The sequence below is a fragment of the Acanthaster planci genome, linkage group LG19 (genome assembly GCF_054643075.1).
Source record: "Acanthaster planci isolate LZ-2023a linkage group LG19, COTS_SCS, whole genome shotgun sequence".
Taxonomy (NCBI): Eukaryota; Metazoa; Echinodermata; class Asteroidea; order Valvatida; family Acanthasteridae; genus Acanthaster; species Acanthaster planci.
In genome coordinates, this window is record NC_141795.1 from 9,175,956 (window position 1) to 9,201,629 (window position 25,674).

General features: G+C 40.0%; 1 protein-coding gene across 3 annotated transcripts in view; it reads right to left on the reverse strand.

The window, feature by feature from the left end:
• Positions 1-25,674, reverse strand: part of pald1 (phosphatase domain containing paladin 1) — a 49,482-nt gene that overhangs the window by 16,688 nt on the left and 7,120 nt on the right. For 2 of the 3 annotated variants that reach the window (XM_022245730.2, XM_087129952.1), the window contains exons 2-9: positions 17,141-17,533; positions 15,600-15,779; positions 12,633-12,800; positions 8,749-8,988; positions 6,385-6,530; positions 5,942-6,053; positions 2,638-2,742; positions 947-1,042 (exon numbers count right to left, since the gene is read on the reverse strand). In XM_022245730.2, the coding sequence (XP_022101422.1) occupies positions 947-1,042; positions 2,638-2,742; positions 5,942-6,053; positions 6,385-6,530; positions 8,749-8,988; positions 12,633-12,800; positions 15,600-15,779; positions 17,141-17,413 (1,320 nt within the window). In that variant the 5' untranslated portion in view covers positions 17,414-17,533. Of the gene's footprint in view, positions 1-946; positions 1,043-2,637; positions 2,743-5,941; positions 6,054-6,384; positions 6,531-8,748; positions 8,989-12,632; positions 12,801-15,599; positions 15,780-17,140; positions 17,534-17,922; positions 18,959-25,674 lie in introns of those variants that run through there. The other variant, XM_022245731.2, reaches the window with a different exon arrangement.

A 25,674-nucleotide genomic window follows, 5' to 3' on the forward strand; every position in this document is an offset into this window, starting at 1 on the left:
ATGAGAAGCTGATGGGGTATAGTTCACAACACAGAACTGCACATAGAAAGAGTAGTGTCAACATCAGACTTTGGAACCAACATGGCTGGTTGTTATGTGTGCAATACAGCAGGCAGCTGTTGTGTGCTAATTGTCCCTGTGCAACAACGCATAATCCACCATTTTGGTTCCAACAATTGAGACACTCATGTCGCAACTTTTTATACACAGCTCTGATTCTACATTACGAATGTGCAGTCGACTCTCGTTATGAGGAACACTGTTATAACAAAATACTGTGACAAAAGCAAAGAGAATCCCAAGTTCTTGAATTCTTATGCTTTCTTTGTTTTTCCACTCCTTTTATAACAAAGTCCTGTTCATAACAAAGTCATTTGTCTGGTCTTTTTAACTTTGTTATAACGAGAGATGAGGATAGCTGCCGGAGCTGAACAGAAAGCAACCTCTTCAAAAATCTTGCACAATGAAAGTCAAAGAACGTCAATATGTCCACCAACACAGTGGTATTGAAGACAGCGACATGATCTGCTCGTCTGGGTCAAAAGATGGTCCTAGGCACAGGCGCCAATTGCTTTTCAAAACTGGGGGGGGGGTGTTATAACCTTGATTAGAGCCAATGCGAGTGCTAAGTGGAGCCCCAACCGTGTGGGGTATGGGGCCTGCTTAAGGGCCCCGGGAAATTTTAGATTCTAGATGTCTAGTGGTGCAATCCGAGGCACTTTCTGACTACGTCACTAGATTTTTCAGCAAATGCTTTTGAAAAATTAATTCATTTTTCAAATAATATTTATCTGAAATATAAATCAAATGTAGGCCTGCTCCCCTACATTTTTATTTGAGGTCGGGATAAAAAGTGGAGGGACAAATGATACGATATCCCCCACTTTAAAAAGTGGATAGACATGCCCCCCCCCACCGACAGACACCTGTCATGGTCTGTATGTACCTGCTGGTGTAAGTAGCTATTGAAGAGAAGAAGAAAGCAGTACCGCTCCAAGTACTTGAACATCCTCTGCAGAAAAAACTGCTTGGCGCTGCCTCCCTGAAGTCAGTACAAGATACATGCATGAAAAAAACCAAATCGAAAATAGGAGTCCAAGAATTTCAGCCGTTCACTTTAATCGGTGAATGAAAATGATTCATATGTTTAACCCTAACCACCAAGACCTTTTTACTAGGAACCATCCTGAATCCTTCGAAATCCTCTGATTTTCAACACAAAAAAATTGCCTTCAGCCCAAATCCTCCAAGATCCTCTGAAATTTTATGAAAATGTGATTTGGAGGTGTGCCTAACTGCCCAAATCCTTCTAAATCCTCCAGCAATTCCTGTCATTATGTTGAGGCAGTGTGAATGGCACTCTTGAGCTGTGCAGTTGATTCAAAAGAAATATCGGGCTACATTTGTGCTTGACTAAGCACAAACAGCATAAGGTCTAATCCATGACCTTCATGTATGGCATCCTTCGAAATCAGCCAGGCACTTTTGCCATACACCCTGAATCTTCCAAATTCCTCCACTTTGCAGAAAAAGATTTTGGAGGGTTAGGGTTAAATAAACATCATCATATGTGCATCAAATCCTTTGGTTTGGACATGAAACTGATGGGACAAGTCCCAGTGCCACTTTGCCTTTACAAAAGTTCCTGCTTGAAGTGAAACCCCATGCTTTTCAACTTTTATCATTTTATTAAAAAGCCTTTTGCAAGTTTAAGTTGAATAAAATCTGGTACACTGAGTTCTTTCAATTCACGTGAACATAATAATTGGAATTTTTGATACTAAAGACACAATTGCTATGCCTAGTGATTTGGGACAAACTTTTGTTTGGTTGCATAAGAGACGCCTTGCCTCAATACACTGTTTTCAATGGATAAGGGTACAAAGGAACCAGTCCATTTCAGAGATGGTGGTCATTATAATGCAAATGCTTGCCCTGAATTAAGAGTTACAGCAAGTGTCTTTAGTCTGAGGAATTCAAATTGTCATGTTTATGTGCAAACAAAACTCAGTGTACCAAATTTTATTAAGGGAATTCTTATGTGCTCGGCTGGTCTTAAATGCATAAGACCGGCTCAGGAGAGTGGACGTGACTAATGCCCAAGCTGAAGACAAGGCCATTATCAGTGCAGTCTCCTAAGCTGGTCTTAAACTAATGTTGAAGACTGGCCAAGCACATATTTATTCCCATCCAAAGATACCTTTTTTAGTCAGTGAGTCAAAAGAACTCAATATATAACGGATTTCCAATGATTTTGTTTTAGAATTTTACTTTCATTTTCCTGAATACTGCCATCCATTTTATGGTATATTCCTTGTGCAAGTTGTCCAAAAGAATCTCCTCGTATGGACTTGGCACGCGTGTGGTAAGCCACGTGCACAAAGACTCCTGGCCAATCAGAATCAATTAAAGTGTCTTGTATCCAGGAGCCAGTGCCTGATTTACGCAGTGGACATTACTACTTCTGAGCGGGCATTATCAAATGTTAATACACGGTGAAGTTGCGCGTTGTTGAATAGGGAGACTGTCTGAGGTATTTATGAATCAAGCTTAACTTGTCAAAGACTTATTTCCAATGTATGACAAAATGACTAGGCATCAGCAGCAAAGCACTAGCTTTCCTTTCCACTGACTTACAGCAATTTCGTAGTCCTGTTTTATTGCTTCCATCTTCTTCTTGCTGTCGTAGATGTCTCCCCGGATATTGCTCATGTCATCGCACAGATCAATTAAAACATCCACCTTAGATGAATAACAACAATATCATGGATAAACCAAGCAGGGCTGGATTTTGACAGATTACAAATGTATGTACATCTCAATACATTTATGCATTCGGATGCTGTTCGTGCTTTCACGTAGCCTTTGTAAGAATCTAATCTATTCAGCCGTAAAAAGCACACACAATGCAGCAGGAAGCATTATTCATAATGCAACATCTTTGAGAATATGAATAAAAAAAACGTGGCTTCAGGATACGACTGATTTAAAATATTCAGCTATAAAGCCATCCATCAGACTCTTCCATACCGACAATGCTTCACCATCATTCCAACTTATAAATACATTGAACAATATCAATTCATAATGCTTTTTGTCCCTGCAAATATCTTCAGTGGCGTCAGCATGAATCATTAAACAAGTGAAGGGCATACTGTTTAAGATAATCCGATCCTGCTGGGCAATATCAAATCAAAGCATGCTAGATGCTAATCTACTTAGCTCTCGCTTTCTTTTAAGAAGTGCAGGAATTCTCTCTCTGGTGAGCAGACAGTGTTTAATCTTTCATCAATGTTTCCCTTGCCAGTCTCCAGTCACTGACCTCTCTCACATTTGGACTGAACAGGCCAGAGATCTCCAAACAAATACATATCAGGCTACACTGTGCAGCACCTACCACACCTGCCATACCTAAGGTAAATCATTGGATCCGCGAATTCGGCTCTAATAGCTATGAATGTGTAACATTCTCATGTAGTATCCAATTTGTCACAGCCTTGTTAACCCTAACCCTACATCATACTACAAATTACTACATGTGGTAAAATGTAGTACTGAGCACTGTCACTTGTAAGAGGACATGACTTTATTGTTCTCTGAAGCCATAAGATACAATAGATAAGACAATGTACCATACAGTGCTGTGGCACTATGAATGCATGGCTTTATTGTTCTCTGTACAAGTAACAATGGAAGTAACCTAGCCAGAAGTATTAATCTGTTGCACTTGGTCCTTCAGGCTTAAGACTATTACTTAGTATTTTCTAGTACTGTGTAGTGTAAGCCAAACAATATGCTTGGCAGTTGGGGTTCAGATGATCGGGGAGGGGGGAGGTGTACATGCAGGTTTGAAACAAAATGGGGAAGGGTTAATTCATAGTTTTAGGACAGAAAGGATGAAAAATGAGCCTTGTGACACGAAGAACTATAAATGTACATGCTCGATGTACCGTAGAGTATGTCAGTGTGATGTTTGAAGTTACATGTCCAAAAATACTAGCTTGTAAATTACAATATAGCTTCATATGTGCTCGTATTAAATACCATTTAACTTATCTGCTTCATGCTAAAATACAATCCTGCCAATTAGTGTCAAACTGAAAATATACAATCAATCCGCTTCAAACTAAAATACCCCCAACCAATCTACTTCACACTATAAGAAATACCCCCTGACCAATCTGCTTCACACTATAAGAAATACCCCTTGACTAATCTGCTTCAAACTAAAATGCCCCCTGACCAATGTGCTTCACACTATAAGAAATACCCCTTGACTAATCTGCTTCAAGCTAAAATACCCCTTGTCCAATCTGCTTCAAGCTAAAATACCCCGCGACCAATCTGCTTCTACCACCACTAATACCGCCCTGTAAATCTAAAAATTCTTGTGGAGTATGAACCAGCCTCATTCTGCTTGGATGAAGCATGTTGCAAATAACCAGCAAAAACAAAATATCAGAGTAGCTGTTTGGTACCAATACACCTAATAAGACCAAAACAACAAAGCAACGAGTGTTCCAATGAAGCAAGGGCAACTTTACTCATTCCTCCTACGAGTACATTTCAAACTTTGTGAAATGGCTACCCAACGCTTCTGAAAACAGTACACCCACCCTACTGCCAACGCAACACCACCCCACAAAAGACAAAGCATAAACATAGGGCAAATGGTTGCCACGTGCTTTCAGTGAGTCCAGGCGTTGCTAGGCTCAATAAATGCCTGCTGGCACTAGGTAACAAATGAAGCATTATCCCATTAGACACTACATGCCTAAAAGCACTATTGATGTGGAAGTTGTAATGGGTAAAACTCAAGCATGTCTCCGTGACCATGCTAGTTTCAACAGTGAGAGATGGCATAAGCATATTTGCCACTGTATAAAAAGCTAACAAGCCTTCTGAGAAAATGAGTAAAACTGTTCAAATAGCTTGTACTGAGAAAAAAAAAACAACAACCAAAAATTTCAGACTTATGGGGCGAAGAGAAATAACCCTAGAGTTTAACTGACAGTTCACTTATATTTCCATTACACTATTCACAATAACGGACGCCTATGCATAAACATATGCTAATATGCAAGCAGATCTCTGTTACGTACATGTAATTGGTATACCTGTGTATCATTGCCTCCTGGTGGATGCACATAGATTTGTCCTTGAAAAAACCCTGCAATTGTACATTTACAATGGCTAGTCCAAGTACAGGTTTGTGTACCGGGTATGTGTTAGGTACATCAGGTTGCTCAGGCAACTCAATTATTCCATCTCAGGCTCAGTGTGTACATGTAGACAAGGTATCCGGTTGCTCAGGCAACCCAATTATGCGAGTGTTCCATCTCAGGCTGACTGTACTCGGAATTGGAGACGTATGGTTTATATGTGTGGCCGGGGTCTCCGAACTCGGACAAAGGAAACAGGGCCCTGTAACAAAAGACCGTGCTCCGAACAAAAGACCAGGCTGCTGGGCATAACCGGCATTTTTCGATCTCAAAAGTGGTGATTATCCAGCCTTGTTTTGAAACCGTATACCAGGGTTTGGAGCATTGAGAGCCAGCAGATTACCACCGGGGACAAAAGCGCTCCACCACCCCAGCGATGAGCCACACAGCACTGCTTCATGCTAATCTGGCCCCTATTGAAAAGAGGTCAGCAGTGCACTGAGCCAGGTTCGTGAACAAAAGACAGTTATACAACACCGCACAATCTGGGCTCTGTTTACAAGGCTGCAGGCCTGGCTGAAATACTCAGGCATCAATGAAGGTCACCTGTCAACTCAGAGTAGTGCCTAAAGATTACATCGTGTGGCTATAAACGACCGAAATGATGAATTTTTGAAGGATTTTGAAAACGGAAAAAATGACAGTCATGCCGGCCCAGCATCATCAACATTGAAAAATGCCCCAGCATAAAGTGGTTGAAAAGCCTTTTTTTTCCATACCTCTTGTTTGGTCTGTATGCCGTCAGGTAATGCCCCACACAACTGCTGAACCACTGGGAATTCCCCCTTCTCCAAATTACGAGTTTTCTCTTCCATAGCATGGGTCTGTTCACTGTAAGAAGAATCGATAAGTGACTCAGTAATAAACCTCTGTACTGATGACATCACAGTTTGTTTACATGCGTGCTCTCCTAGGATGCTTAGTGGATCATGGGCCCCCTCTGGATCCATAGAAAGTGCACATTTAAACAAAGTGTGCCAGTGCATAGGCCTATCATCATACTACGTGTAGATAGCCTCTTGTACAGCAGTCATTAATAGTATTTGGTGGCGGCGTGGGTCGGCAGATACATGCATTTATATTTATGAGAGTGTAAATTGTTCGTCAAAATTTAAACCTGTCTCTATCTCACTGAAGAACCATTTGATTGTCAACGACTTACTATGCCACATCAGGAAAGCCGTGTTTATGAGCAAGGACCAGCATGCCCAGAACCATGGCAAAGGTGGTACGACTACCTCCCATGTGACCCACAAAGACCATTCCAGGCGTGGATGTGTCTTGATGATCAAACAGAGTTGGTACATCCTGATGGACAAACAGTGAGAGGCAAAACGTCAATCAGGCATCATGCATGAACATTTGGACAACTGCATACATGAACGTAAATTTACCCATGGACAAACTTACGCTGCGTGTGTAGTGTACATGTAAGTGACCATAATGCACTGCTCATTTGAGAACTGAACGTCATGGCCGGCCGTCACTGGTACTTGACACAAAAGCAAACACAATACACATCTGTGATAACAGATTACAATTTTGTGCGGTAAATTTGCAATAGGTGAACGCATTTCGTGTCAACTGAATTCAGCGGCAGATATTTCTCAACATCAATTTACTTTGCTTTTGCATTTGCCTTAAGTACATGTTTTCACCGGTGTTGTAGCCGAGACCATCACAAGACCAGACACAAGACCAGACACAAGACCAGCCATAAGCAACAGTGTGAACAATGACAAAGGAATGCTTTTGTTGCAGTTCATTTGAATAGCTTGTGACTTGAATTCAGAGTGGAGGTCTTGTGTTGGTCTTGTGAAGGTCTTAATTGGTCTCGACGACAACACTCGTACTATACATGTACACTGACCTTTAGGTACATGTGCTAATCTGATATCACTCATCTATTCAAGCAACTATATGTATTTGAAAACAAATTGCCTGAGAAACAATTCTCAAACTTTTTGTTTTATCATGCATTTTGAAGCTCTTTTGAAGATTTTTTTTAAAGTCCAAGGAGAGTGTTAAAAAGCAGTACATCGATGTATACATATAATTACTGGAATAAAATTATAAACATACTAGACTCTATCCTCAGCAACCTTCACTGGCCCTCTTCACCTCACAAGAAGCTTTTAAAAAGGGACTCAAGCAAGCCTTCGTGTACAGCTACATATACATGTAGAAAATCTAATATGGTACTGTTAGAGCATCCTGCAATGAATACATGAGAACTACCGGTAATGGAACACTCATGATAAATGTACCGCACATCAGCATGTTTAAATGCACCGGGGTCTTGTCTCTCGACTCCCTCTATTAGTCCCTGTGTATCACATGTACCGGGGTACAATACACTATATACTACAAGTACATGTACATGTTCAGTACGCAAGTATATACCTGTACATGAACACGTAACAATACAAAATTGCCATCACTTCTATGGAAGGTTAGTGGATCCACAGGGATTCCCTGACCTCTATAATTATGGTAATGGTTAGAAGCCCATTTAACTACTGCGATCTACATGTACATGTACAATACATGAACCTGTTTACACTACTTAGTACAAGTAATTGCTGTGGTATTTAACTACCACAAGCATTTGAAGAGATTATCAATTACTTTCTAATATAAACAAACTAAAAGCAAAAGTAACCCTGGAAAGTCAACACCAAGTCTAAACATCTGCATCTGTTTGCATTACAAGGAATACTGCTGAAGGGGAAAAACAAAACGAACAAAAAAAAGAAACCAAACAAAACCCCTCCTGATATCTGTGGACTTAGAAAGTTGATGCAACGAGATTTGAGCAAATAAGGATGCATGGTTGCACTATTAATGATAAATCAGTCAGTATTTTGTCGTGTACACGTACATGTACATGTAAGTTAATGAAGGATCTCAGACTTACAGTACCACATTTCTTACTGTAGCTTCATCTTTTGCAATAGTGCAAGGTCCTACACCATACAATGACATTTGCAACAAAGTGGGCTACATGTATGTACCATACAATACATTGCAGTTGAAACTTAACCCTGTGAAAATGACAGGGAAAAATAGAGAAAAGACTTCCCATTGGCATTTGTGAAAAATGTGTTATGAACTTACAAAATTATATGTCGGATATTACAGGGACGTGAAAAAAAACGGGACCCCTAATTTCTGGAATACCCTTGTGCATGTGAATACAACCAGGACATTTTACAATTGAACTCACCACCCATTGCGGTTGATATAAACATACGGCACCCGACCTAAACACGTTACAAGCAATGTGTTCTCTGTAAAACTGTCTCAGACAATTCTCGCCACTTTGCATGTCCTCCAAGGTTAACCAGTTTCGATTTCACGACGACAAGAATGAATCCTCTGCTGTGTTAACGTTCCTGTTCTCCATCAAAATGTACATGTATATATGTATCTCAAATACAAGCCATCCCTCCAAAATATACATGCATGCAAACAGAATAAAACCAATAATTTTCCACGTGTGAACAAATGATGTACATGTATGTACCTTCAAAACATCAAAGAAGGTATCGATGACTTGTTCGTCGGGAGCCCCATTTGTCCTCATGGGCATGCGAAGGTATCTGGCGTTTGTCTGCGAGACGGTGTGGATGGCATACATCTCTTGGATTGTCTTCAGGTGTTCCTCATAGTAGATGCAATACTTGTGGGGCTCGTCCACAAACTGATCAATGTCCTCATAGAAATAGAACTCGCTCTCTTGGTCCCGGAGAGCATATCTGAGAATCTGGAGGATTCGGTGGGGAAACAACACGAAATTTCTTTCACTTCTGGTGTGAAGTTTGTTGACAAAGCAAAAAGGCATGAAATATCACGAGGAATTTACAACTATTACTACAGAAGTCAGGTTTTCATATTTCTTTTTTTCAAAACCTTTTCGACACTGCTAACATGCTATTAAAAAAACATTTCACCTTCTTGGGACAAAAAACACATGCAGGCAGGTGCAGTAGAGTGGAATTAATTTTCCATCAGAAACTCAAGTGGGTATTACATGTACGGTACATTCTATGGTACGTGCATGGTAATATTTATGCCTGACAGCAAGGCCACCGGAAATTCTTGCAAGGTTGTTTTCAATTTGATTGGGACATCTACCAAGTACTGCACTAGGGCAACTCTCATGTATATTTCATGACTCTTGGCTGAAATCACTTCAAACTCAGTGGCCACTTGTGTTAGCTTGAAACTTGAACCGCTACATCCTTGGGCTGCCTTTGGCCTGTTCCCTGTCTGCATCTGTTTCACTCCTGCACAACGTCAGTGAACGCTCTCCACAATTGACGCATGAGGCATTCAAGGACTCGTCAAGGCACAATGAAAACATGCATATAGAAAGGCACCTTTAGAAGAACTTGAAATATTCAGACAGGCATAAAACCAAAGAACGGAATATCGGTGCTTCGTATTTCATATAAGGGGATCATAAAAGACAAATATCCGGATCTTTGTAAGTTGCAACACACAGGGGGAATCATTAAAGGAGTCTTTATCAATAAAATATGTACATTGTTATTAGTATGTATAACCAGTGCTTTTGGGAACTGAACAATGCACTAAATGAATAGTACAATACGCATGTACATAAAGTACTGTATGTGCTCCACATACATGTACATGTACATGTAAACTGGGATACATGTATAAATCAGTAAGATCCCTAAACAGACATCAATGCACAGAGATCCCCACAAATATACTGTGTTGTACAAGTACAGGTATGTACATGTACATACATGTACATGTACATGGCCAGAACAGATAGACTACAGGTACATGTACATGCATGTATACATGTACATGGCCAGAACAGATAGCCTACAGGTACATGTACATGCATGTACATGTACATGGCCAGAACAGATAGCCTACAGGTACATGTAGTCTGCCATAAACATGATAAAAGTTGTGCCTTTATCTGATCTGTTACAATATTTATTTGTTCTTTATTCATAAATACCTCAGATAGTCTCCCTATTCAACAACGTGCAACTTCACCGTGTATTAACATTTGATAATGCCCGCTGAGAATTGATAATGCCTACTGCGTAAATCACACACTGGCTCCTAGATACAAGAAAGTTTAATTGATTTTGATTGGTCAAGAGTGTGTGTGCATGTGACCCGCCACATGAGTGCCATGTCCATATAAAGAGATTCTTCAGACAACTATAAAATAAATGGACGGGGGTATTCAGGAAAATGAAAGTAAAATTTGACAACAAAATTGTTGAACATTCATGATACAGACTTCTCTTGAATCTCTGACTAAAAGGTATCTATAAATGGGAATAAATATACATGTATGCTTGGCTGGTCTTAAACTAATGTTTACATGTAAGACTGGCTCAGGAGACTGAAGGCTTATAATGCCAGAGCCGCAAGTCACGTCCATTCTCCTGGGTTGGTTTTAAAAAAAGATCAGCCAAGCGCATATTTATTCCAAGGTTTTATAACCAGGCTAATGCCCCACAACCTGTTCTCCCAATGGGCCTTAAAGGGAAGAGGGTATTGTTGAAAATATTCAGTATCAGAGGAGGAAGCCATGGAATCGGGTACTATTGGGGCTGAGGAGCCAATCTACAATGTCAGCCTGGGTGGGATTTAAATCCGGACTGCAGAGGAAGAAACTACCTGTAAACCTGACTCCCAATAAACGATATGTTATAATACATGTACATGCATGTATGTCTGGTTCTAGTCATACATGTCTTGAATATTGTCTTTTCAGGGGTTTAGATAAATTTCTTCAAGCCATGAGCACAATACCCACTTCCTTGCTTAGCGTAAAGTACTCTTTTGCCCTCAGTATTGTTTAGTGTTGTAATGTTCTTCTTCATGAGAGGGAGAGTACTGTACTCCCTAAATAGGCGGAGGAACTGAGTACCCATATTATGAGAGTTAGTCCTTTTTCCTTAGTAAATATAAAAATACTTCTTATTTCTCTCACAGTAAAAAAAAAGTGCTTAGTGATACTCATGACATCACAGACAAAATCACATAAGTTTGTATCCGCCCATGTACGGCAGTACATGTGAGGCTACTGTGAACCGTGCAAGCGCCATTTTGACCGGCCACTGCACACACACGCCAAGCGGTGGCCATTTGGAAAGTCAAGTTGCACTTTATTGCTTGGCAGTCAAATGTGCTCACACTCACGATCTTAACCTCAATCTTTCTACAGTGTTTCAGATCTAAATTTTCCAAAAAATGATACCTGGAAATAAAAGCCTGTTTTTAGCAGATCAAAACTTGCAGAAACGTTCATGTTTTTCGCAGAAATATCGATAAAGAGTTCAGGCAACTCAAAGCCTATCCATTCACTCAAAAATTGATGAAAACTGTGTGGTCCTCGCGGGCTACAAACCAATTTTACTGCATCATTTCTTCAGGGTGCCTGGTGACCATGTTTTTGTACTCAAAATGATCCATGCGCACAACGCGTGCGCAGTAGCCCATTTCGGTCTACAACACATTTCACTTTGGGTCTTTCCTGTCGATTTGGGATTTTCTGAATAATGCACGGAGCATCAGGAAATACATGTACTGTACATAGATGAACATGAACAAATCAGTTTCAATAGCATCTGCTACGAACGTTACTTTGTTGGGCAGGGCGTAATTGATGAAACATGAAAAATCCAGAAATTTATGGTACTCTTTCTAGAGTAGAAATCACAGCATATGTTACATTCTGCATGAGGTTTTATGCTGCGTATTTTGACTAAATTCCAAGCCAGGAAACGTACATGTATATACGCCAATGTGCAAGTTATCTAAATCCCATTCTTTTCATTGGCTCAGAACAATCACATGACAGGGCAACATAACTGCTTGTCACACTAGACATCACATAAGTCAGTGTATGATGATATCGCACGCGTATGCCCACCCACACATATTCCCGGCCGTGTACAAGATAATGCAGGGATCACTAACTGTGAATGATCAAAGATTTCTTTGTCCCCTTGAATTTCCCTCATTAAATGTATAGAAAAGCAAGTGAATGAAATTATCGAGACAGAGATGTGACAAAGCAATTGTTGACCGCATGTGACATGGGATACGAAGGGATGCATAGCGCCTGAGGTGAAGCCAAGGGTGCTATGTATCCTTGAAGGTGTTCATAATGTCATATCCCGCATCACAGCAGTCAACAACTGTTAAGTGTAGAGGTCATACACAGTGACCACCAGGACAAATTCACGGCTTGTTTGTTTCCCACTGGATTTTCATCAGTGATCCCAACGCTGGCTAACTCCATCCATTAAGCGGGTTTTAGTATCAGTGAACCAAAGACAGATTGAAATCGGGATTTGTGTGAAACAAACACGCCCTCTGGGAATTGACTGAGATTGAGATTTGACTGACCTCTTTCCGTAGGGCAACTTCATTGTTGCTGATACCCAGTGAGGTGGCTATTCTGGTATAGATATTCTCACACAGCTTCTCCCGCTCCCTGGGTGTGTAGGACACAAAGTCTTCATTTCTCTTGAGGAAGAGAACAGGCTCCTCTCGAATGCAGACCACAATGAGTTCCTTTGGGAGGCAAACATTTCAAATGTTACACTTCGGACTCTGGGAATGGCTAGACATGATTTTCTATGGACCAAATATCATTACATGTATGTACATGTACTGGTAGGCTGTGTCAGAAGCTCAGCGCATGAACATTAAAAAGTTGATTCCACTTTTGAATTGTTTGCCAATATACACCAGTCGTACAGCATTTCAAAACATGAAATATACATGTACACATGCACTGTATTCTCTCTGAAAGAAAAACTAAATCAGTTGAATTTTCAGGCAAAAGTGATCACTGGCAAACAGTTGGCTGAGCTGAGAAATGTTCCCTGTCATCTTAAGAGTGTTTACATGCATGCATGATACGTAGTCATCACATTCTTTTCAGTGAGAATACATGTACAATGTACATGTTAATGATTCACCTGTTCACATGTTGGTCCTCTTCTATGTAAAGGGCAATTCCACAGAATCATCAACCACGGGGTCAAAATTTCAAAATGGTCCAAATGCAAATGTATATCATTTTGAAGCTGGTGGTATGTACATGTACATGTACTTTCTTGAAACATACATCATTTTTAACAATATTCAAGAATTTATCCATTATTTGCCTCTGAAAACTTACATGTAGTTGTAAATGTGCCGAGAAATTACATGTAGAAATTCTTTGCTCCAGTTTTGTAACAGTTTGAAGAGTGCCCCAGTAAGTAAACATTGACAGAAATGAATTTCCATTTTCTTTTTAAATTTTAAGTAATGTATCATTTTAGAAAACTTACTTTTCGTATGCACATGTACATGTACGTCCAACACCGATTTGATGTACATGTACATGAGTGAGTAAAGTTTTATTTCCATGATTCATGTACATCCTTTGAGACAAGAGTGCCAAATTTACAATACAAAACACAAAAAGTGCTCTATTCCTAGACATCAGCAAAGGTTTTGGATGTGCACGTCTGACACCCTGTACAATGTTGCACATGTATGGTACATGTCTGTCTGACACCGGCAAAACCATAAATTGCTGGCAGTGCAATGCCCATACAATGCACAGAAACCCCTAATCATCTGTACACTTTATTTGCAGGTATACACATACATTGTAAATACGGCCCCACGCTTTTGTAACAGTTACCAAATAGGCTTCCTTATTTGCATGCATTTGACGACTGGGACAAGCACTTCCTAATAGATCAGACCACCAATAAATCTCAATTTATTTGTGCATGCGTATAAATGGCAAGTACATGTACATGTAGAGGCAAAAAGCTTGAGTGACGCATTGAAATATACAGGGGCACAAATTTCAAATTTCAGAAACCCTCTAAAATCGTTATACATGTAGCCATAACATTTGGTTTGGGAGGAACATTTGCTGTTTTGCAGAACAAAGTAAAAAAAAAAAAATTTTTTTTTTCAAAGTGCCTGCGGTCAAAAGAAATGAGTCCGGTACGGTTCCATTCTTTGCGAGTTACAAATTACCACAAATTGTGCAACAGAATACATTAGGGTACCATCCAGCATTCTCGGTCCAAGAGGTACCGTAGATGTACCGGTAAGTGGCAAAACATTTGACATCAGAAGGATAATAATGGTTCTGTTGATGAATGGCATCAAGGGAGTACCATGTATTTCCAATAACTCTCATTTTAAAGCAATTTAAAGTCTAATTCATGGTTCAAAGTAGGTGCCTCTGTACATGTACATTGTACATGTAGTGCCCTGAAGTACAAATTGTATACTTAATGGGACATCGTCAAAAAGGAGCCCTGTACTCTCATGCATTCAGGAAGAAAGCAAATTTGGTTCATATCTTGCAGTATAAAATCTTTTCAGACAAAAAGTAAAGGCTACACTGTATAATGATTTTAGAGTCTTTTCCAAAGACTAAACTGAAAAAAGTGCAGAAGCTCAGAGAAAATGTCAAAATTTATGCCCCTGTACATTTTCAATGGGCTGCTCAAGCTTGTTGCTTCTCATTTATGTGCATACACACATCAATTAGAATCTACAAGTGAACTGGTCTGTAGCATTATAATTATGGGAGAAAGGCAATCCACATGCAGCAAGTACAGCTAGCCAAGCGTTGCAGGTCATTGACGCAAATTCACGTTTGGCTGAATTTGATGCTGATGCCATTTACGTTATAGTACTTGGAACCAAAGACATCAAGAGGATTGTCAACTGTAGAAAACTGAACTTTTTGAAAGTTGTACTGTTTGACAGTTCATGACTTGATTGATCTCGCAAAATTTGCAGACATATATATCTTTATGAATAGTATTTTCTGTCATTCCGTTTCATTGAATACTTGATTATCCAATTTCTTTCCAGTTGGTTTTGATAGATTTTGGAGTTTCTTTTTGCTTGAAAAGTTCAGAAAGCCCTTCGTGAAAAACGTGAAATGAGATACCGGTAAGCTCAGGTTTGAACTGATTGCTTTTAATTTTAAGTAATTTCAGAAAAAGATAGCCTTAAGTCCTTGCACATGACAGAGTTTGAGATGCAAAAATTGAAAAAAAAAAGACCTTTCCCTGAGTACGTCTGACACCATGGTGTTTTGAGTCAGTTTCTACCAGGGTAATCATGCTGAGTGGGTAAAAGTTTTACTTAATCAGCGTACCAACTTATGCCTTTTATCACAATGAAAATCTGCGGGAGGATTACACATGTACATAGAAGTCTCTTAATTCACACGGTTGAAGTGCCTGAAATGTGCACTGCATGTACGTCCGACACCGTGGAACTGCCCTAAATTCATTGTAAAAAATCAGCATGATAGAAAAAGGCACAACAATGCCAGCTTACTGAGCAGCCTTCTTGTCCAAGCGTGTCCATAACTTTGGCCAGTCCTAAGGCTGTAGGCTGACCCATGCCAAACACCGCAAATCCTCCTCCAGCTCTCCTGAAGTTGGGCGCGCCTTGCTTTTCTGTCGTTTTCATCTTATCAATTCCTTTGAACTGGTCAGCTACCATGAAGTACTTTCCCTGTGCAAGAAACACATGCGCATGTAAGAACTCTACATGTACCAGGTAGAGAAGATGTATAAATACATGAACATGTACATTGTACACATGAACAATATAAAAACTCACTTCAGTATCAAGTTTGATTTACATGTCCATGTCCATGTACGTGTACCTGTGCACCCACATCCATATGTATACTTGTGGGGTATTTCCTTTGTTCTCGTGTACAAAACTCCCACACAACACAGAAAAAATTTCAAATCACTTCCATTTCAACCAAATTCAGTTTCCTGGGTTGAAATTTTGACCGTATGTCCTTTATATACAGTATGTAAAACACTTCAATTTGCGACGAATGAATGGCACTGGAAAATTCCTCCTTTTTGAGTAAATTTGAAATATCTATTTTGTGAAATTCTTGTGGGGTACCACTTTAGTACCCCACAAGGCCAGTTTTTAGCCTTGTGGGGTACCTTCCATTGTTCTGGCACCCCACAAGGCACCATGTACAAGCACAATTCCACTTGCCAGTCATACACTTAATATTATCACTTCTGTTCTAGTTCTGTTCAATTCTGATTTCTCTCGGCTTTCCTTTGTATTTTCCCCTTTTTCGTCACTCCTGTGCCCAGCAACCCCCCTCCTTTTTTAACAATCTTGTTTTTCAGTGGTAGAATATGCCTTGTGGAGGTGCTAGACACCTGTTTTATCTTAATCCTGTTATTCTGATTCTTTGTTTTTTAGTGTTGTATTTTGCAGTGTTTTAATTTGATTACATGTACTTTGCTATGGTGTCATTTATGCTGGTCAGTGGAAAGTGTAATAAAAATATAAATTAAAAAAATTATTTCCAAGACCTTGACTTTCTACGCATAGTGCGTTCACTTCTACCTGTACTTCATTTGCATGCAAAGCATGGCTGTGCATGGAATTTATGAGCAGATTCATTAACTTGTGCTTCAGCATTTTGTTGGAGCTGACATCCATCTTTTATTATCACAAGCTGCCCTGATTTCTATAAAAAGTGGAAGGAACCTTTTAAAATCACACAGGATATTGGTAGGTGATAATCCAAGAGTCAATCTTAAGAACATTTGATGCGATCCAGGTTGCTGCTGTTGTGATTTCAGTAGATTCTAATCCATTTGAATTCAGTGACCATCGTGAATTTTGTGACAGACTTTTGTTTGTGGAACAAGTACCGCACCCGGGTATTAATTCATTGTCAACTCCTGTGTAAACAATGAATAGAAGAAAGTGTACAGATACGACTGAAAAATGAATGGTATCACCAAACAGGACATTATGCGTCAAGACTGACCCAATTCTATCTCATCAATGCATTGTGGTAAATGCTGTGATACTCCACCATCACTTACTTGGACTAGTGTGTGTTCAGGTAGACCATCTTTTATGCTCCCCTTGGTCACCTCCTGTTTCTCGGCGAGTAGGGTGCACTGGAACTCCTCAAAGCAGTCCTTTGTGATGATGATGGGTGCCACCTCGTTGCAGATGACATTGTGTCCCTTCCACTTGTCACCCCCTTCAATCCCAAAGGAGTTCTTGCGCCGGTCTGATTCCTCCAGTCGGTTGTTCCGCGGCATCTCGGGGGAAGGCGAGCGGGATGAGGCGCTGCTGGCACCAGTCCCCATCCTGGCCGTCTGTACCACGCACTGACCTATACTGACGACCGTGGCTGGCTTCTTATAAACACAAACTCTCAAAGCACGTGATGCTGTACCGGGCGACCACTTTTCCTGGATTAATCAAACCTTGAAAAAAGAGAGTAGAGAAGAGAAATCCATGAAGCATTCATGATGAAAGCGTACACTCAATAAATCCTTGCGTTAATGATTCATGTGGCATATTGGTGAACCTTTTACATGTACCTTTCTGAGTTACAACGTAACACTGCTCATGGATGGAAACATGTACTAAGTACTGGTACATGCATGTCCATTTATGTACACATGCACATGTATTTCACAAAATACACACTTGAGCAGGTATATATTATAAACTGCAAAAGCAATGGGCAAATTTTGCTATTGGTACATGTACACTAATACAGTTCCATGTACATGTACGTTAGGCATACATACCGGTATATCTATTTCGGTTTCCAAAATAACTGGTCTTACAAAATTCTCAAAATGCTTACAGCTCCCAAAGTTCCTCTTTTATCTGCAGGTACCGTAGCTTACATGTACCACTGAGAAGGGTTTCCTCCATTCATGCACGGAAAGATTAGACGCATACATGTACCAGTGCAAACATGTTGTAATCCAAACACTCATGCACAGGTCTAAAAAATAGGTTCACCTTTTTTGGCACGCTCAGTGCAATTCATCATATTGTGCTCGGCATCATTTGCACCAACGACCTGGCCGCTGGCATTTCACACTAAGTTTACTACAAATGACTACTTCATTTGTTATTACAAGGCTCTTGGCCATCTCCATGGCAACCTCTAGCACAACCTTAATGGGCTGCCTGGCACTCCTATCTCACACACGTCTCTTCATCCACAGAATTTCTGTAAAGCTGGAACCACTGAAAATCCTTGTCGTGTGTCTATTATTATAGTCTTGAATCACTGAAGGTTTGTGCAAAACATCCCAGTTATGATCAACATGTAAAAATCAAAAGAAAAATTTTGCCAAATTATCTTTATCATTCACGTACATTTGTACTTTGAACCAAGTGTCAAACATGTACCCGGTACATGTACGTGAAATATTTGAGATATTCAAGATATCAGTATTTTGACCATTCTCTTGTGCCTTTTGAATGAAAGCGTTTTCTTTGGCTGGGCGCTTTTTGATTAAATGAAATTGTATTTGAATAACCTACTCATCAATCAATTAATCAAGTAACCAAATTAGGTACTGGTACTTAATAATATAAATATGGTCCGGTAGTCACAGTGCGAGTTTCATCTCATTAGACCAGGCCAAAAAATCCCAGCATTCCGTATTTAACTTGTACATATGCAAAGTGGCCAACATCAATTCCATGAACACTAATCATTTTTTGCCTGCAGTTGGCCAGGCCGTACTTTGAGTTGATTTCAATTTAGACCACAGAATCTGCCGCAGGAACGGTAAAGCTATAATCATGCAGCGGTCAGCTGTACAACGTGCATACCTGGTTTTTTTTCTGAGATTGAGAGTCAGCAAATGTTTGATGAGAAAACTTAGCAGAATATCAGGTTTAAACTTTAAAAGGCTGACAGCTGATCGCCAAATTAGGGACTTTGTCCTGTCTGCGAAGTTCACAATGCAGAGTCTGTTTTCTTGGTTCTCACAAAGAAGCAAAACATTTTATCAGTCTTTCTCAACAATGTTTTTTATTACTGCTATGATAATAAAAAAATCTTGTCCCTATCATGTATATGCATGTACATGATAACAATTGTGTACAATACATACAGGATAACTACCATGTACATACAAGTACATGTAACTATCGTGTACATACAGGATAACTATCGTGTACGTACAGGATAACTATGGTGTACGTACAGGATAACTATGGTGTACGTACAGGATAACTATGGTGTACGTACAGGATAACTATGGTGTACGTACAGGATAACTATGGTGTACGTACAGGATAACTATGGTGTACGTACAGGATAACTATTGTGTACATATAGGATAACTATCGTGTACATACAGGATAACAACATGTACATGTATCATGTATGTACCATACATGATAAGTTCAACTGAAATCGATCTCCACTATCCAACAAAGAAGAAAAAGAACTGGATGCAGAGAACATTCAAATCCTAATGGAACTCTTTGAGGAACAAAGTTAAGAAGAATTCAACCCCCGAAAACTAAAAGTGAAATCTGCCTTCTCCGGTCATGCATGGCTTGAAGAAGAACGACACAGACCAGGACTCTTTGTAATTACATGTAGTTGCGATAAATAAGTATAAAAGAACCAAAAAATGTGACTGATGAAGTGCAGAAAGATTGCACAGAAAATATGCTGTTTTCCACAACACAAAGAGAAAAAAACAGGTGAGACGGCAAATTATCACCAGTATACATGTACTTTAAATTCTTTAGTGAATTAGAAACAAAACCCAGAAACAAATATACACAAACAAGCCCTTGGGTGCAAGCTCCCCATATAGAGATTCAAAACTCCCATTCTCTGGGAAACACTAGCCTAATGGGCCCCGCGGGCGAGTTATGTGTTGACAAGCGTTACCCATCCACTTTCGTGACTTTGCATGAGACCAGCGATGACTTCCTACAGGTAGTTAAGAATTGTAACCTGAAAATTAAGCAAATTTCACACAAACTTTCTAGGAAGCTCCTACATGTATCTGCACAATCATTGGTACCAGTATGTCTACCAATGTATCAAAAGCTACATCAACCTAATAATCTCTCTACGCCTGTCTCAAAAAAGAAAGAAATACAGTAAAAAAAGACTGGGAAGTGGCCCTGTTAATGCTGATAACAAATCTCATCCTTTCTTTGCTAAAATAATCTAATTCACAGCAGCGATCTTTTTGGAATAATCCCCCCCAAAACCCGTAAACAAAAGGATGAAATTGACCGATTATTCCTTAAACCTTGCTTGCGCAGACTGGTTTCCCCTATTTTCTTAGCCATAGAAAGAATTCACTTATTAAACCTTGGAAAACAGTCTGGAAAATAAAAATCAAGGTGGCGGCCGAACTCCGATCCACCAAACTTAAGATGTAGAGGCGACATGTATGATTACACCCCTTCCCTGCACACAAATGGATAGGACGTGCACTTCTGAGTTATCGTGTACATATACGATACTTATCATGTAAGGATTCATACATGTACATGTACATGTAACGGTACACGTACATGTCCATAAAGTGCTTGGTTCTTCAATTCGGTACGATGTCAACTGTATGTATTTCAGTTAAATGTTTATCCAAAAGCCACATGCCCAAATTACAGTGATGAATCATTACATGTACATGTACATGTACTGTACATGTACCTACATGTACATGTACTGTACATGTACCTACATGTACATGTACATGTACATACTGTGTATGCACCGGTATGCACATGTACCTATATTGGTCCATGTACCAAAGATTTTTGGGCAGAAAAATGCTGGAATTATTTAATTCTGGCATATTTAGCGTTGTTCCCTCAGCCACTACAGCTGTGAAGGCTCAAAGCAAGAGCAGTCTTTATTTCGATGGAGTTGGCAGTCCCCTACATGAACACACAGGATGTATTGGTACATGTACATGTACACGTATATTGCAATTAACAGTTAACAGTGTGAGTGGGAAGGGGAAATTGGGTAAAGTAACATTCAAGATAATGTTCGCATTTCACAAGGGGTGAAAATGTCTCCCACTAGAGTGAAAAGTTGTGCAAATGTTTCCCACTTGTGGGAAATTGTTTTCACTTTTGTGAAATGACAATGAACTCCTAGGGGAATGGAAAAGTGTGGAATGAATTGTCCATTCCCAGGTCAACTTTTAATTGCGAAGTACTGCAAAGACCGGTGGTTCCTCATTGGAATGGTAAGTGAAAGAAAAAGCATTGCTAGGGGTTACTACCGGCAACAAGGCACTTGTAAATACCTGGTTTTCAATGGCCAATGTACTGCTGTCATTCACAAAATACTTTGCTGAGTTCATGTCTTTATCAATTGCCTCTGCCGAAAGGTAGGCTCATTTATTCATCTACAATTATCAACATTTACTAGTATGTACCAGAGTACTTTCAACTTACAACTGTACATCTTGAAGAAAAGTAAACCACTGTTGGTTTATAGAATGAAATTGACTGAAAAAAAAATGAGTGAATGATTTAATTTCCTTTGCACAAAATACCGGCATCAACAAAATAGGGGAAGCCGTTAGTTCGAGACATTGAAGTGATATTAGATTTCACTGAGATAGACAATGGGCTACCGTACAGTATACCAGTCCATGACAGACAGCCACTGTCAATGTGGCTTCAACTGAAAGCATGCCATTCTTGAGTAATTTACCCTACCGGCACAAGAAAACCACTCACAACTGTTGGAAAATAATGCACCTGCCAGGCCATAAAGTTTTCACTGACTGAAACAAACCAAATATTTCTGAACCTTGTTCTCTCATTTTAAATAAACACATACATGTACATGAACCAATATCCTGGGCTGACATGGAGGCACATACTAGAATGTAAACAACAAACAAGGAAATGTTTGAGAGGAATTCGTTTCGGGAGTGGCAAAATTCGCTTTTCAATACTCAAAGTACCAGTACTATCGTGCACGTACTCATACAGTACATGTAAACAATGTACATGTACCGTACATGCACATGTATATTCAATTCAATTATATTTATTTCCTCCAAAATACATGTATATTGTTCAGGCATGAATAATGTATGAGATAAAAAGGCCTCTAGAGGTGGCAAAAGCTTACATGTACAATTAAGCAAAGCCATTACAAGACAACACAAAAGACACAACAAAATACAAACTGGGAAAACATTATCTGGACGAAATGAGCATCAAATAAAAATAATGACGAATGAGAGGGCTGCCGGGAGGGGGTTACACACAGTATACTTGATCACACATCAAACGAAGACTAGAGATTGGGATGCATGAATTGCATTTGATAAAATTTAAGTTTCCGCTTGAAAGTGTTACAAGACCTTAAACATCGGATTGAGAAATCCATCAGCTGCTTGTATCCCATAGCTTACACTGTAGGTCCTTAACCACGCTACTGGGGAATCCCGTTTCGAGCACCAGAGGTTTATACGCAGAGCACCAGTGCCCGAAATGGGACAAAAGAGCTGGTTCGTGTACAACAGACTGTACTCGGTACAAAAGACCTGCTGCTGGGAATCATTGTTGCTTGCATTTTCGAAGGTAATCCGTCACTGTTTTTAAACAGTAAACCGCTGTTTTGGGCATAGCGCACCCCCGCAGATTGGCACCGTGGACAAAAGTGCTCCAGGGCCTCATCGATGAGCGACACAGCACTGCTGCCTGCTAATCCAGCCGCGTTTGAAAAGATGCCACTCGCATTCACTGGGGACAGAGGAAAATGCAACACCTCACAATTCTGGGCTCTCTTTAAAGGGCAGCAGGCCTGGCTGAAATATTCAGGAGTCAACGGAGGGTTACTTTTCAGCTATGAGTAGCCACCAAAGAGTCATTTGTGTGGGTGTAAACGTCCATGAAATGAAATGATGAATTTTTGAAGAATTTGAATACTGAAAATCTTCCGTATGTGTGCACTGCATTTTTAAAGCACCCGGCAGCATGTGGTTAATACATGTATTTATTGATATTGTAACCTTCTATGTTGAGGTTTATGGAAATGTACATGTAGGTCGGCGGACGCGGGAGTATTATGCAGTGTACACGTACATGTAGCTACATGTATACGTATGTTAGTTACAGTTTTGCTTGTTTGTTTCAAAATCTAGAATTAGCATCTGTGTCCTTATTTATTCAGTTCCCTGCGGCTTTTCCCTTGAAGATCCTTGGTTTAGTTTGAGTTCCTCCCTGACGAGCCAATTTTCTAGGCTACACAGTCTACCAAGTTACACTAAATTTCATGATGTCACAGACTGGCAATGATTTCCCATAAAAAATAAACAGGAATAGGTAAATTATTTCCAGATTTCCATTCAACACGGACAGTTCCAACAAAAGCAACAAGACAGTTATCAGGACACTCCACTTTTTTGGTCTAGTTTGTGAAGTTCATGTGCATAGTACATGTACACATGCACTGTACCTGAACATGCATGCACTGTGATGCATATATAGATACACAGATTCCCATAGATATACAAAAGCCATTGAAATTATAGACAGCAGGTGTAATCAACAAGATATGAGCATGCCGTTAGTTGAGGTATTCATGGTACACTCCATCTTTACTACATGTATGTCTTTATAGCTTTGCATTCTGATTGTATCTGGGAAACGGACAGAGTGCATAGTACCCCTAATAAATTTGAAACAGTTAGGCCATAAAGAACTCCGTACAATGTATGTACAATGTACGGTATATGCACGTACATGCACCTGAGTAAACTGCTACTAGAAAACATGGAAATCATGCAGAAACAAATGAATGCATTTATGGGCAGGGTGGGCAGCGAAAGAGAAAGCGCGGGCAGGGATTGCGGATGAGTCTTTGGGGAGAAGGTCCAAAGGTTACCGTCCTCCCTCCTAGACAACGCAAACATCCAGCCCAGGTCGTGCAGAAAATGTTTGTGCTAGTTTCTGTAGCAGTGAAGAGACAGAGACTGCCCTGATAGATGAGCCTGTTGTGGTTAGAAGTAGTTAGCCAATGGGCAGGTTGACCACCTCTAATCAGCAGATGGAAAATTATATGTACCGGTACTCTGGTGCCGGTTTAATGGCCAGTGCCCAGATGGAAGTCTCAGATGGAAGTCTCACAAAAGATTTGTGCACAATACAAAGAATAAATACATGTACATGCATGGGTTTCACATTAATACAGCCGGCAAAAGCACTCAGTAAGTATCACACAAATCAAGGTAGACAGCTTTCCTCTAAACCAAAGAAATTCTGCATATACACATGTACATGTTTACTACTACTGGTAATCTCTGTCCAATCACAATAAAGGCCCAAGACAATTAATTTTACCATGGAGGAATCTTCCTCAGTGGTTTTACAAGAATATCACCAAGATGTAACCCTACGTGTATACTTGGTACCCGATCGCCGATGTCAATACCCATCCAGTTAAATTTTTTTTTTAGGTTGGGGCCCTGCCAAAAAAGGTCCACATAAAAATAAAGAAAAAAAAAGAATGTCTTTTTCGCAAAGTTGCGAAAAAGCCAAAAATGCTGGGGCATTTGTTTTGTTTTATATTTGAGTAGGGTAGGGCAAACAACCAACTAATTCTACTTGTAAAAGCATCTGTAAAGTAGCCAGACGGTACCCTGTTAAGGCGCACAATGCCGTGGCATGCACTGTGCAGTCATGAATATTACTGTGATGTCCAGTACGATCCGTTATTTTTATCATAGCCAGTAGTGGTAATGTGAGAGGTCATCTTTAGCCAACACTGTCCATCTCAGGCAGAGGCTGCCAGTACATGTACGTACACATGTATGCATTATGTCATTTTGTGTGACAGATTTTTGCTGTTTCTCAAAAACAGCGTCCAAAATGAAAAAAAAAAATCCTTACTTTCAACAGTATATTCTACATGTACATGTGCAGGTACCTGTGCCTTGCAAGGTGACATGTAAATCCAAACTCCCGGCTTTCCATAATGAGGCAACGGCAGAAGAACAATTTTCAAATGGGGTGCCATCAATAGAGTGGTCTATTAAGCCCTGCCCGTGCCAAGAGTCGGGAGGAGGAATATGCCCTCCCAGTCCCCGTCCCCCCTAAAAAAAATGGGCTGGAGGAGATCGTCCCCCTATCGTTGCACTCAGGTGAAAAAAAAAAAACTGGCCCATGTCAAAAACAGAGAGTGAAGTGGCAGCTTTCATTCTTGGAGAGCGTAGAGTGTGTGTGTGGTTTGGGGCTGGAAGGTTCCTTCAGTGCGGAAATTGTGACACATCAAGTGTCTGCCAGTCACCAACTGTTTTGATTGACACAACTACCGTACTATAGCACAGCTTGCACTGCCATTAATTTTCCGCACTTTTGAGTAAATTCAAACTTGATTTATTTGATAAGATTCAAATCTTCACTGACTATCCCACAGATTTGGAGATAATTTAACATGGGGTGCTGACTTGTAAACACCCTTAAATATTTTTCTAGAAATATCAATTATCGTCAGAGCATGTGTTTACATGTAGGAAGCACACATTATTCACTGTTCCTTTCGTAATCTTTACCCAAAATTAGCATAAATCTCCCTATATGCTTAAAAACACTG